This window comes from Hevea brasiliensis, chromosome 8 (assembly GCF_030052815.1).
Source record: "Hevea brasiliensis isolate MT/VB/25A 57/8 chromosome 8, ASM3005281v1, whole genome shotgun sequence".
NCBI classification, from domain to species: Eukaryota; Viridiplantae; Streptophyta; class Magnoliopsida; order Malpighiales; family Euphorbiaceae; genus Hevea; species Hevea brasiliensis.
This window is the reverse complement of record NC_079500.1, coordinates 18,266,170-18,280,808: the sequence shown is the minus strand read 5'-3', so window position 1 is coordinate 18,280,808 and position 14,639 is coordinate 18,266,170. Positions and strand designations below refer to the sequence as shown.

The 14,639-nt window shown below is 33.9% G+C and overlaps 1 protein-coding gene across 1 annotated transcript in view; it reads right to left on the bottom strand.

Moving 5' to 3' along the window:
- Window positions 1–3,416: 3,416 nt before the first annotated feature.
- Window positions 3,417–14,639, bottom strand: part of LOC131182085 (uncharacterized) — a 39,063-nt gene continuing 27,840 nt past the window's right edge. Inside the window, exon 3 of the mRNA XM_058150721.1 lies at window positions 3,417–3,686. Within this exon, the coding sequence (XP_058006704.1) occupies window positions 3,417–3,686 (270 nt within the window). The remainder of the gene's footprint in view (window positions 3,687–14,639) is intronic.

Below are 14,639 nucleotides of genomic sequence, written 5' to 3'. Positions count from 1 at the left end.
GAGACTTTCTCACCTGTTGCCATGCTTAAATCAATTAGGATTCTATTAGCAATAGCTCCATACTATAATTATGAGATTTGACAAATGGATGTCAAAACAACTTTTCTTAATAGATACATTGAAGAAAACATTTTCATGGAATAACCTAGGGGTTTTGAATCCCAAGATGGTTCCAAGGTATGCAAGCTAAAGCGATCCATTTATGGGTTGAAACAAGCTTCGAGGAGTTGGAACATCCATTTTGATGAAGCCATTAAGTCATTTGGTTTTATAAAAAATGTGGATGAACCATGTGTATATAAGAAGGTTAGTGATAGTGCTATCACTTTCCTTGTCTTATATGTGGATGATATTCTGTTGATAGGTAATGACATAGGTATGTTGACAGCTGTAAAGGTATGGTTGTCAAATACATTCTCCATGAAAGACTTAGGGGAGGCAACCTATATACTTGGAATTCGCATCTATAGAGATAAAGCAAAAAGAATAATTGGTTTATCCCAAAGTCTATAATTGGAAAAGGTGTTAAAGAGGTTTTACATGCTTGATTCCAAGAGAGGATTATTACCAGTAAGACATGGTATCCACCTTTTTAAAGAGATGTCTCCAAAGACACCTGAAGAAAGAGATAAAATGGCCAGGATTCCATATGCTTTAGCTATTGGAAATTTGATATATGCAATGATGTGTACTAGGCCGGATATTGCACATGCTATTAGTTTGACTAGCAGGTTTCAATCCAATCCAGGTTTGGAACACTGGATAGTTGTCAAGCATATCCTTAAGTACTTGAGAAGAACTAAGGATTTATTCTTGATTTATGGAGGTGGTGACTTGCAATTGAATAGTTATACTGATTCTGATTTCCAATCAGATATCGATGATAGAAAGTCTACTTCTGAGTTTGTGTTCATTTGTAATGGAAATGCAGTTAATTGGAAGAGTTCCAAATAGAGTACGACTACTGATTCCACTACAGAGGCTGAGTATATTGCTGCATCAGATGCTGTAAAAGAAGCTGTTTGGATAAAGAAGTTTGTGACAGAACTTGTAGTAGTTCCTTCCATTGAGTCAGCAGTTCCACTCTACTGTGATAACAATGGAGCGGTCATACAGGCTAAGGAACCCTAGTCTCACCAGAAATCCAAATACATAGAAAGGCGCTACCACATTATCAGAGAAATAGTTGGGTGAGGTGTTGTAGCCATATAGAAAATAGCATCACCTGAAAATCTAGCTGATCCATTCACGAAGCCTATGTCACAGTTAGACCGACATCTTAAGAAGATGGGTCTAAGATATTGTAATGAATGGCTCTAGTGCAAGTGGGAGATTATTGGCAGTATGCCCTAGAGCATATCATTTAGTATGTATCTTGTACATATTTTATTAATAAAAGGCAATTTCACTTTTATGTTTACATAATGTATTTATGTGTAATAGAAATGGTCCATTGATATTTTGTTAGAAATTCTATTCTTAAGTTGTTAAGAATATGAGTGACAGTATTTCTAGCACAAAGTATCATAAATTGGTTCACAATCGAGGATACTTCACAATAAGGACATGACTTATCCAGAAAGATTGTAATCATGTTTGTTCCTAAGGTATTTATATGAGATATAAATAAGATAGAATGGTGAGTCTCATGTCATATAACAAATATGATAGGCACTTATACATGATAAGTAGGCCGAACGAGTGACGTATATGACAAGCACATGGAGTTTACTCTTGTCAATGCATTGTCATATATCATATCAGTGCATATAATCTTTAGACCTAAGATAACACAGTTATAATGTATATAGGTGGTTTGAGTTTGATACTGCTTTCATACTTGTACTGTGTATGGGTATATGGGTATGTGTTGGCTCCTACTAGTTATATATGGAGGTAAGTGTTGATCAAGATGGAATCTGTTACCCTAAGTAAATAGGGATAAAATCCTATGTTTATTTAATTATTCTTGATGTTTCAAATTCCTGGCCAGGACAGACAGATTTAGTCAGAAAAGAGTTTCTGATAAGAAAATCTATTTAATTAAGAACTGGAATTAAAAGAGAATATAATATTCATAGCAAATGGGGTTTGACATAAATCATGACTCCAGCTCGAATTAGAATTTTGTAACAGAGAGATTCTAGTGCATGGTAACATATGATTATAGGTTTATTTAAGGTATTCCTTATTACTAATTAGGTGGCCATGGCATGCTATGCTAGGTGTTAACCATGGTCTATGAGGTGCCTAAAATGATTTAGAGAAATCATTTATGGTAAGAAAGAGTTCTGATGATATTAAGAGTTAATATCATATCTCATTGCCGATTAGTGATGAGCCTAGTGAGTCACATAAATACACAAGTTAATCACCAAGTTAACTATGATTTAATTGATTAATTAAATAGGTTTGGTTTGCAATAAGATTGCAAAGTCCCTAGCATAACTTGAAACCAAATCTAGATTATTGGATGTATAGTACAAGTTAGATTTATATTTAAAGTGTTTAAATATGAATTTAATTGTGAGAAATTAATTAGTAGAGATTAATTAATTAATTTATATTTGATATAAATTAATTAGAAGAGAAGAAATAATGATTTTGGGTTGAGAACTCAAAAATATAAACATAAGGATAATTTGGTCATTTCACAGGGTAACTTGTGGCACCATGAGATGGTGACACATGGCACCATATAAGCTTGCCATTTGTCTTCCTATCATGTAAGATGATCAAAGTCAAGATTAAGTCTAGCTTTGATACTTGGTTTAATGTGATTAGGTCAATTAAAAATAAGATACAATGTGGAGGTGATATGTGGCATAGGGTTTAAGTGATGACCTAATTATAAAAGAGAAAAGAAAAGAAGAAACACTTATTCTTATTCTCTCTTATGTGTGGCGGCACCTCTTCCTCCCTCTCCTCTCTTCATCTTTTCTCATCAATTCAAAGAGAAATCAATTGTTTTCTTTGAATTAAAATTGCTAGAAATTATTTTTAGTGTCCTATACACACATAAAACCTCTCTCAAGGCAAAAATCTAATTTATAATTGGTTGGCAAGGCTTGAGAAGCAAGATTGGGGGCTGCCCATTGGTGATCTTAGTGTGGACAAGCTAGAGGGACAATATTTCGGGTCCTAGGTGCTTCCTAAAGGTGCCAATTACATCAATAGTGCATCAAAAGGTTAGTGCACATATACTTATTATAAACTAGGGTTCAATTGAATTAATTTGTTAATTCAAAAAATCTTAAATAGCAAATGTAGATCCTAATACATATTAAAAGTGTTTTAATATGCAATTGAGCATTGAAATTAATTAGGCACATAATGGATGTGGCATGATGCATGAAACCCTAGAAGAAAATTTTTAAATTCAATGCTCTTTACATGCTTTCGCTCCTTTAACTAGATCATCTTCCTTCTTTTCCAGAAAGTCCACAGCTCCATATTTTCTCAGCTTTTCCAAATGGGACTTCTGCTTTGGGGGTGGTAGCAGTGGTATAACCCCTGCCATCTGTCTGAAGAAAAGTAGCCATTTGTTCAAACATGGCTTGCTGAGGCTGTGTAGGCGCCTCTGGCATTGGTGGAGTAGGTTCTCCCCTGCCTCCAGCTTCTACCATGGATGAAGCATGACTCTCCACTTTTTCATCTACTACTCTCTGCGAAGCAAGATCCATATCCTAACCAAAACAACAAAAAACAAACAGATCTGCATTAGTGTCACCTCAACTCTTACAAATACAATGCATGGTATGGACTCTATCTAGACCCAGAAATGCCTAAACTGTACTTTGATACCACTAAATGTGACACCCCTCACCCAATTACTATGTAGCTGAGCAAGGCATGTCACACAGTGTGCCAAAGCACCTTATCTTATATTATTTCAATTCCTAGTTCTTAAGTTTTTTATTAAAAAGCTTTCAAATGAAGTTTATGTCAAATACTGAAATTTTGATTAATTTGGGATGTCGAAAATTTTATAGAAAATTCGACAGAGTGCCGGCTAAAAATTGGGAAACAGTTCTTCAAAACTTGTTAAAAACACTCCCAATATATTTATCATATCCATAAATCCAATAAAAATCAACACAATTTCATCAAATCTCAATGTTCAAACTCAATTTCATAATTTCATTCATCCAACATCAGAACATAATTGAGCTCAATTCATGAGAAATACCCAAATTTTATTAATTAACAAAATTTATAGATAATTACATTAGTCTATAAGTACATAAGTTTATAGTTTACAAGACAAAAATTAATGTCCATTACAGAATACAAAATACAAAATGAAGCCTAGTGGTCCTACCAAGAACACTGCATGTGTGAGGTGACACCGAACACGAATGCAGATCCAAAACTCTGATTCCCAGTCTATGTTCTACTGGGCTCACGCTCTTGGTCTCCAATATCTATGCATGGCAAAAAGCAATGTGCTAAGCATACAGCTTAGTGGTGCAAATATAATATAAAAATAAACTAAAATAATTAAATATGCAAAATTCATGCAGACTAAAATTTTGGTAGTTATATAGCATTTTATATCCATTAATTAGTTATAGAATTTTTAAGACTTATTTTCGTTGCCCAAGTAACCTATACAAATTGACCAGACTGGATAAATGGGTAAACTGGCACTAGGTACCAAGTACCTCGGGCCGTCACACCATGGGTCACAGAATGTCTACCAGGTGTGCAACAGAATGGCTAACAAGCCGTAATAATCATCGGGCACAAGGCCAAGTATATCAAGAGTATCAAAATGGCCAAAAGCCATAACATCACAAAATGGCACTATATGCCATAAATCATAGAATGGAACAAATCCATATGCAGTATTGCTATCGAAACCCTATTGGTATGCCAACCTATCCAAACCAATCATACTAGGCATACAAGGGCATGTTACAAAGTTAATTGTTTAATTCTTTGCATTTGAGGTTTGGTGGTTACTATTCACCTTACTATTCATGTAAAAATGTTGACTTTTCCATAATTAATAGGTAGGCAAGTTCCAATTGTATTAAAATACCACATTTTGGGTTTTACATTTATTGGCATTGATTGCAAATTTCATTTCAAAGCTCATTGGAAGTTATTTCAAAATTTCAGATTTGGTCACTAAGTTTTACTATTCCATTGGACTAACCTACAGTGAGAATTTGGCTAAACTTTCTTCATCAAAGTTGTTCCTTGATGTGTCTTCTTTAATTTCCTTTTTGAATCACTCAATTTGGAGTTTCTTAGCTCAAGTTGTGGCTTTTTTACCATAACTGGCCGGATTGGTCCATTTCCAGATTTTCTGGTCAAAATTAGTTCTAGCAGTTTTGGTGTCCTAATTTTGGCTAGTAATTTGAATTGGTTATGCTCAGAATTCAAGTTTATGTTCTCCAAGAAAGTTGTTCTACATTGTCTAAGCCTTACATGGGTTTAAAAATCAGGTCATTTGGACCACTCTACACAAAGTTATGGCCAATTGAACAAACACTGTTCATTTGATCATTTTCCAGGTCTAGAATTTTGGTTACCCAGATTTAGGTAAATTTTAGGTTAACTTAAGTTAGTTTTTTGGGCAAGGTCTCTTCATAAACAATGTGGCATTATGTCCCTAGTTTCACCTCCAATTGGCCTTGCACAAATTGAAGCTACACAAGTCAAGTTAGGGCTGCCTAAACCCACTGGACTCAAGTTCAAAATTCCTAGCACTTAGGACAGCGCCTCTACTTCCTAATCCAATGCCATAATTCACTCCAAATTAAGTTCAATTTACCTCAAATGATCACTAATTGACCATTAGAACACCAATTCACTTTCAATTTGGCAAAGCCCTAATTTGGCTCAAAACCCTAATTCCCAATATTTCAATCTTCCACCACACATGGAAATTAAGGCCTAAATTCATATATACTCAACAAACTCATTAAAAATGAACCTAAATTAAATTGAAAACCATTATAATCCTAAACTACCCATGGCTGCCAAAATTATGGGGTATACATACATATGGATTTCATTTCATTTTTGTAACATCCCTCTCCCGTCTACAGTGTAGCCGAGTAAGGCATGCCACATTCAGTGTCAAAACACCCTATCCTGTCTTATCGTTTATAATATTAATTTAATATCCATTTAATTTTACTATCTCACTTGTAGAAATTTTTTTTTTATCCCATTTCATTTTTATGAAGACCCAGATAGAGTTCCCTCTGTTTTATTAGTGCATGGTGGGTTTCATGTTACCTGTTAAAACAATTTATATCCATTTCATCTATTCATTCATCATATCACTTCTCATGCTCATATCAATTTCAAGAAAATAAATTACATTTTATTCATATAAAGTTTACATATACTATAATTTACAATTTATATACAATCCAAAATTATTTACATCATTTAATTACATACAATACCAAAATGCAAAATCTAATATGTACATGAGCTCTACCAAAATGACTAATAAGGTGACAACCCACACTGTAGCAGATCTAGTCCAAGTCCGGTCTAGGCCCTACTGCTGCTGCTCTCCAGTGCCTACGCGTGGTAAGAACCAATGCGCTAAGCATAACGCTTAGAGGTGCATAAATAAGGAAAAAATAACTAAACAATTTAAAATAATTATTTCACGTATAACCTTATAAATAAATATTAATTTTCATGTATTTAAAATCTTTTACCTGTTTTCCAGAACTTTGGAAGTAAATAAGCTAATATGGATCTTTTCTGTGCATATACCTTATATTTAGTCTTATAAAATTCATATTAATGATTTTCTCATGTACTTATTTATATTTAAGGCTTATTGCTTTTATCTGTGCCCAAGTAACCTATGACAAACTATAAAGACTGGATACACGGGAGTATACTAGTTAGACATCCATATGTCTACCCAGTATACAACGGTCATGTCAGGCACAAGGCCAGCGGGCAAGCATAAGCCAGTAATAATGAAAATTGGCACTATGGCCATCGGGCAGGCATAAAGCCAGTAGAGCAATCATCTTAGACATATGTTGTTTGTCAATGATTATCCCTGTGGGCAGTACTCCAATATGTAGTCCCTAATTGGTATACCAAGCGATCCAAGCTATATAAATGAGTTTAGGTGTACTTTGGGTAAAAAAATATTATTTCATACCTATAGTTTCATTAATTCATGTTATTTTTATGCTTAACAAAGTATTCTATTTTATTTCATATCGTATGCTAAGTTATTTTATGAACCTTTCTCAAGGTCCAGAATTTGGTAGTTTCTTAAGTCTTTCTTTGTCTAATTAATTAGCCATGTTATAGTCATTTTTAGCCTAAGGTTCTTCATAGAAGTTGTTACCCTATGTCTTATAGTCACTTAGAAATTTTTATTACAATTTTTCAAGTTTTGTAGAATTAATTATGGCCAAATCACTGGCCTAGACTCATGTACCCTATTCTACCAGAATTCATGTTCAGGTCAGAAACTTTTACTCCCATTTTAGGGTTCTTATGTTCATAATTTGAGGACCAAGTCTAAAACAAAGTTGGAGCCCTATTTCTTAGGGTTCTAGATCAGTATGGCTTATCCTAATTAGAGCTTCCTAGTGGGAGATATGGCTAAATGAGTGTTCTGGGGTCAAATGATCACTTAGGAAATTTCTAGAATTCATATACTAACTTAACCTAATAAATTGGCCTAATTCCCTTAGTGTCTGGATTTTGGTCGAAAGACTAATTTTGTAAATCTATGTCTTATAGAAATTTTGCCACTGGTTTCATTGAATTTGGGTTTTTTTAGACCAAGTTATGGCTATCTTGCCAAAACTGGTCAGGTGAGCTTTAGTCCAGGAAATTCTGGGCAGAATGGTGCAGGTCAGTTTAGTATCCTAATTTGAGTCAACAATTTCATTTGATTAGAGACATTTCTAGGCCTAGTGTTCTCAATGAAAGTTGTAGTCCTATATCTAATCTTTCCAATGGTACAAAATTCAGGTCATTTGGACCTGTCTAGAGGGAGTTATGGCCAAATGAACATGCACTCTTCATTTGGTTATTTTTTCTGGGTTCAGTGTTTGAATACCCGGATTGGGACAGTAAATTGACCAAGATTTTGATAGAATTTGGGCAGGGTTTCTCCATGAAAAATGGGGTATTTTGAGTCTAGTTTCACCTTCAATTGGCCTCACACCAATTGGAGTCACACAACTTCAGTTACAACTCAAAAAAGACACTGGAATCATAGATCCGAATTTCCTGCATAAGAGAAGCACTCCCAATATTCCATCCTCCTTACCCCCAACTACAATTTATCATTTATAATACTTCAAATGATCAAAAAATAGTCTCAAAAAGATCAATCTCAAGCCATAACACCAAGGCACCAAAATTAATTCAAACCCTAACTCAAAATTTCTTAAATATTCAAATCCTACTTCACACACATCAATTTATGTTCAAAGTCTCATAATCACCATCAAAGCCACCCATAAACATCTTTAATTGCATCAAAACTCATCAAACATTTTCCTAATTTATGGATGCCAAAAATGGAAGTGGCTCATACATGGATATTTTCTTTCAATTCTTTCAAATTCTAAGTCAATTCATGCTTCCAACATGAAATCTAAAGAGAAATTTAAGAGTAGTACCACTAACCTTTTTGAGCAGAATTTTCCCAAGTTTAAACTTGACTTTTTTTCTTTTTTTAGGCTGCCAAACACTCTTCCAAGAGGAATTGACAAGGTTTAATGAAGGAAACTTAGGGTTTAGTGGTAGAAATTCAAGGTTGTGGAGAGAGAAATGAAAGAAATTGTAATGGAGGTAGAGAGAGGGAAGAAGTCGGCTGGAATTTTGGGAAGAAGAAGGCAGATTGGCTTTTTATTTTTAACCTATTTTCTCTCTTTTTAATTTGGTTATAAGGGGTGTGTTGTAATATGATTGGTGGAGGGCATTATAATGACATCATTATGATGTCATAATTAGGGACTTAAGTCATTTTCTTTTTCTTTCTTTTCTATTCATTTTCAATTAAATTTTTAGCAATATTTATTCATATTTTATGTCATATAATTTATTTACTTAACTGAACAAGTTGGTCAAAAATCATCTCTGAACACGAAATGACCAAAGTGCCCTTCGTTTTGCTTAACAGACTAAAATTGTCTGTACTGATCAAATAATTTTTTTGATCATTTTCTTAGCATTCTAATGCCATCGAAACCTCAATGATTTACAATTGTTCATTTGTTCCTATAATTTCTCTAATATATTATACTTTTATTCTGAATTAATTACTCATACAACATGATATTGTTTTTTTTTTATTTTGATTATTGAATTGCAATATATATATATATGCATAATTACTCTTATGCTTAAATGAGATCTTAACAGATTTAGAATAATTTAAGTAATTAAAGAAATAAACTCAAATAATTTAAATTAAAATCAAAATTAAATGAATCTATATGAGATTATAAAACGTATATAGCAATATATTAATGTAATTATCAGTTAATTATGTATATTATTCTAGATCTCATTGAGATAAATTAAACTTGAAATAGAATCTTATATTTTTAATTTTTCATATTTATAGTTTTTTATATATTTTTTGTGCCAACATTATTTTGATTGAATATGGACTAATAATAATTTATCATTATAAGCTTAAATTAAATTTTATGATCAATATTTAAAGTTAAAATACTTGTTTTTTTTCTAAGTTCTTTTGTTTTTATAGGATTCTTTTTTAATTATTTTGATTGCATTAAAGATACTTAAGAACTAGTTATAATTCATAATAATAAATATAAATTAAATTTTTATGATCAGTATTTAAGGTAAAAATACATTTTTTTTTTAAATTTAGTTGTTTTTATAATAATTAAAGTTACTTATAATTATTATAAATGATATTATTTGATCATAATAATAATCTTACATTTAAAACATATCAAAATATGTATCTCAAAACTTATATAATTAAATAGCTGAAGTACCTTGCATTGCTGATTATATATTTCTGTTAAAATTAATAAATTATTTTCATTTTTTAAATGGCCTTAAAACTATACTGAGAAATTTTAAATCATAGATCATTACTATATTTTTGTCACGACCCAAACTATGGGTCAGACCGGCACTAGGACCTGGGCCAGCTTAAAGCCCTCCAAGGCCTGTAGTAAGCCTAACTATTCATTAACCCAATCTTAATGCCCATATTGAGCCTAATTTCAAGAAATCAATCGGACAGAGTCCGGCCATAACATGGACTATCCAACGGGGAGTTTTTGACTCACTCGACCTGTAAGCACAATATATATAACAATTTGGGGAGCTCATCTTACCCTCCACATAGTCATAATAATACTATTTTAAATGGAAGCTCAGCCCCCTTATTCAACCCAATGATCATTCACGCATACTCATATCCCCCTTATTCAACCCAATGATCATTCACGTATACTCATATATTATACTTACAATTTCAGTTAATACATACATAATAAATCCAAAAAAGTACATTACTAATAATAATAATACATGTGAAGTTGTAGAATAGAATAAGAGAACAAAATACAATTAAATGCCAATAATAGACCTGCGAAGAAGAGAGCAGGTTAAACTCAATAAAGGGCCTCCTGTATCCTGGAAAAATAGGTGAACAGGAGTGAGCATTCGACTCAGAGAATAAAATACTGATTTCAAGTACAATTTCTCTAGCTATCTAAGGCTAATATATCATAAAGAGTGGAATGTAACACCTTCATAGTTTTAATACAAATCACATCATGAACAACAAAAAGGTAATTTAGAGCACTCACACACCCATATAATATTCAAACAGTACATATATGAGAGCTGATCCCCTATACAACTTTTAATCCAACCTCTGCTAGCGAGTACATATCAAGACGAACTTTCACTTAATAGATCAAATGCGGGGGTCAGCGAGATCATGTCGAGCCATGCCTACCCCGACTTATCTATAAAAAAATCGGGTCCTAGCTAGTTAAGCTCCAGCTGTGTCTACCCGTCTTGTTCATAACTAATACCACACGCATGCCAACACACGCACACTACTCCAAATTACCATAAAATAACATACATAGCATTTTATCAATTAAGAATGCAATAAAAATTGTGCCTAGTGTTTAATTACATAGATATATATTTATAAGTGATGCATGGGCATGCTTGAACATATAATAATATTGAAATTATAATTAAAATTAATATTTTACTCACAAACGTGAACCGAGGTCACTGTGGTGGTTGGGCAGAGGAGAAAGGTTGTAACACCCTCCTCAGACCAACTCCAGTACATTCTATCGTCCTGACCGGTGTCGGTCCGGATAGCTAGAACGTCCGAAAAAATATTTAAACTAAAGTCAGGAACCATAATTAACCCAAATATTAATAAGAAAAATTTAGTAAAAATTTTAGAAATAAAATACAACCAAGTTAAACGAGTATGTTCTAGCGATGGGTAACGAGAGGAAAGTTGCGTTTTCGCAACGAGGAGCCCTAGACAGGGAAAATTATAAAATAATTTTTGGGACTCCAGAGAAGGGTCATTGAGGTTCCCATGGCATTAGAATGCCAAGAAAATACCTAGAAAAATTTTTCAATCAGTACAGACAATTTTGACCCGTTCAGCCAAACGGAGGGCATTTTGGTCATTTCGCCTTCAGAGGTGATTTTTGGCCGACTTGTCCAGTTGAGTAAATAATTAATATGACATAAAATATGGATAAACATTACTAGAAATTAAATTGAAGATAAGTAGTGGAGGAAAGAAAAGAAAATACAAAATAATGCAATAATGACATCACTATGATGTCATTTAAAATGGTCCACCAATCACCTTACAACTAATTCACTTAAAACAAAATAAAGAGGCTGAAAATTGAAGAAAACAAATTCATCTTCTTCCCTTGGACAACCAGCCGAAATCCCTTCCTTCCTCCCTCCATTGATGTTCACTCAAGCAAGCTTAATTTCTCCTTTGTTTCCACCACTAAACCCTAACCTCTCTTCATTAAAATTTTACCCCACACCTTAAACAACCTTTTGGCAGCCTAAAAAGTGAAGGAAAGTGAAGTTTTGAGTTGGGAAAAATCTGCCCTATTCAAGGTTAGTGCACTATATACCTAAAACTCTTTAATTTCATGAATTAGAACTTGAATTTAGTAAGAAAATGTCATTTAAATGAACAAAATTCATGTGTATGTGTACATGAATTTCGGCTGCCCTAGTGAAAGAATAGGAAGGAGTGTTTTTGATGAGCTTGAAGTGAACTAGAATCATGTTGGAAGTTTATAAACATAAGAATAATAAGTTGGTATGCTAACTAAGGCATTTTGTAGAAAACATAATGTGAAGCTAGGGTTTTGGGGAGTGAAAATTGATTGGGCTTATGAAATGGTTAGAGAACATTTTAATGGTCAATTAGTGACCATTTGAGGTATGTTGACCATAAATTGGACTGAAAAATGGCTTGGCAAAGAGAATGACTATGCTGGCTAAAGATAGCAGAATGGAGACTGAGAATCCAGTCCAATTACACAGCCATAACTTTGGCTGTGTTGATCCAATTGGTGTTTGGCCAATTGGACATGAAACTAGGCTTATAATGGCACATTTTTTCTGAAGAAACCATGCCCAAAAGACCAAAGGAAGAGGACCAAAACTTGGCCCCAATCTGGATACCTTGCAACTGATTCTGCAGAATTGACCAAATGAACAGTAACTGTTCATTTGGCCATAACTCACTGTAGATATGGTCAATTGACCTGCAATTTTTACAGCAACAAAAGACAAAGAAAAACAACTTTCATGAAGAAACCTACCCCAAATTATGGCCAGAACCAATTCAAAAATGCAATAACATTTACTGTTCATGTTACTGTAGGTATGGTCAATTCTGCAGATTGGCAATCCGGCCAGCTGTGGTTTTTGAGCCATATCTGGAGCTACAAAACTCCAAATGGAGTGATTCAAAAAAAGAAATTCAACTAGACAAAATAAGGAACAACTTTCATGTTTGTCATTTCTTCAAATTCTCACTGTAACAGTGTGTAATGGAATAGTAAACTTAGGCTCAAAAACTGAAATTTTCTGCCCTCTTGGTTTTAAGTTAGAAATGGTAAATGTGATCAATCCCAACAAGTGTAAACAGAAAAATGTGGTATGTTGGGAGTGCCAAAACCAATGTACCTAATTTCTACCTAAAAGTCAACATTTTAGTTGATCAAAGAGGTGAATAGTGACACCGAAACTTGAAATTCAAAGATCAAAGAATTTTAAAGTATCGAATGCCCTAGTATACCTAACAAGATTGGTTTGGATAGTTTGGCATGCCAATAGGGTTCAGTTAGCAGTACTGCACATGGCGATATGCCATTCTGTGATTTCATGGCTTTTAGCCATTCTGACTTTGCATTGAGAATTGGCCTTGTGCCTGAGATTATTTACAACTTGGTAGTTGTTCTGTTGCACACCGGGAGATGCATATGTGACCGATGGTGTGACGGCCCGAGGTACTAGATACCCAGTGCCAGTTTACCCGTTATCCAGTCCAGTCGTCTAGTGTAGGTTACTTGGGGTAACCAAATGAATAAAAGTGAACAAAGTTAATGAAACAAATGAATATACCAACACCAAACAAAGAAAGCCTACACATTCTATACACATTTATTTTATTGCTATTTTCTTTTATTCTATTATTGCACCACTAAGCATTATTGCTTAGCGCGTTGCTTTTGCCACGCGTAGGTACTGGAGATCCCGATCGTGAGCCCAGTAGACCACAGACTGGGTGAGTCCATCCTGCAGTTCTGCACAGTGTCCTTGTCACCTCAACTTCTGCAGTGCATTGGTAGGACACTAGGTGCCATTTTGATATTTTGTAGCAAATTTTTACTTTCTCATATGTATTTGAACTTATGTAATATATTTTGATGTTCATGTAAATAATGAAAGTTATGACTATGAATGCAAAATTTGAGCATTTATTTATTGCTTGTATATGAGTATTATGAGAAATGGATGTTTGAGAAATGACAAGGTTATTGAGAACTGAAATTGAGAAATATTGTTGAGATTTTGGATATTGGAGTTTGAGATGATGGAATACAAATATTGGAAGTGTTTTTAACAGGTTCCGAAGAACTGTTTTCTCCATTTTTAGCTGGTACTCCGCCGGATTTTCTTTAAAATCTTCGGAACCTCAAATAAATAATACTTTTGATAAATGGCTAAAATAAATTATATTTCATAAGTTATATTCACAAGCATGGTATAAATTAATTAAGGTATATTAGAATGTGCCGGTACACAGTGTGGCATAGCTTGCTCGGCTACACTGTAGACGGGTAAGGGGTGTCACATTTAGTGGTATCAGAGCATCGGTTTAGGCGTTTCTGGGCCTAGATGGAGTCCATACCATGCATTGTATTTGTAAGAGTAGAGGTGACACTAATGCAGATCTGTTTGTTTTTGTTATTTTGAATAGGATATGGACCCTTCATCTCAGAGAGCTATTGAGGAGGAAGTGGAGAGTCATGCTCCACTGCGGCAGTGAGGCCCTGGGGTATGAGAGAATCTGCTCCGCCAGCTCAAGCAGAGCCTACTCAGCCTCCACAGGCCAT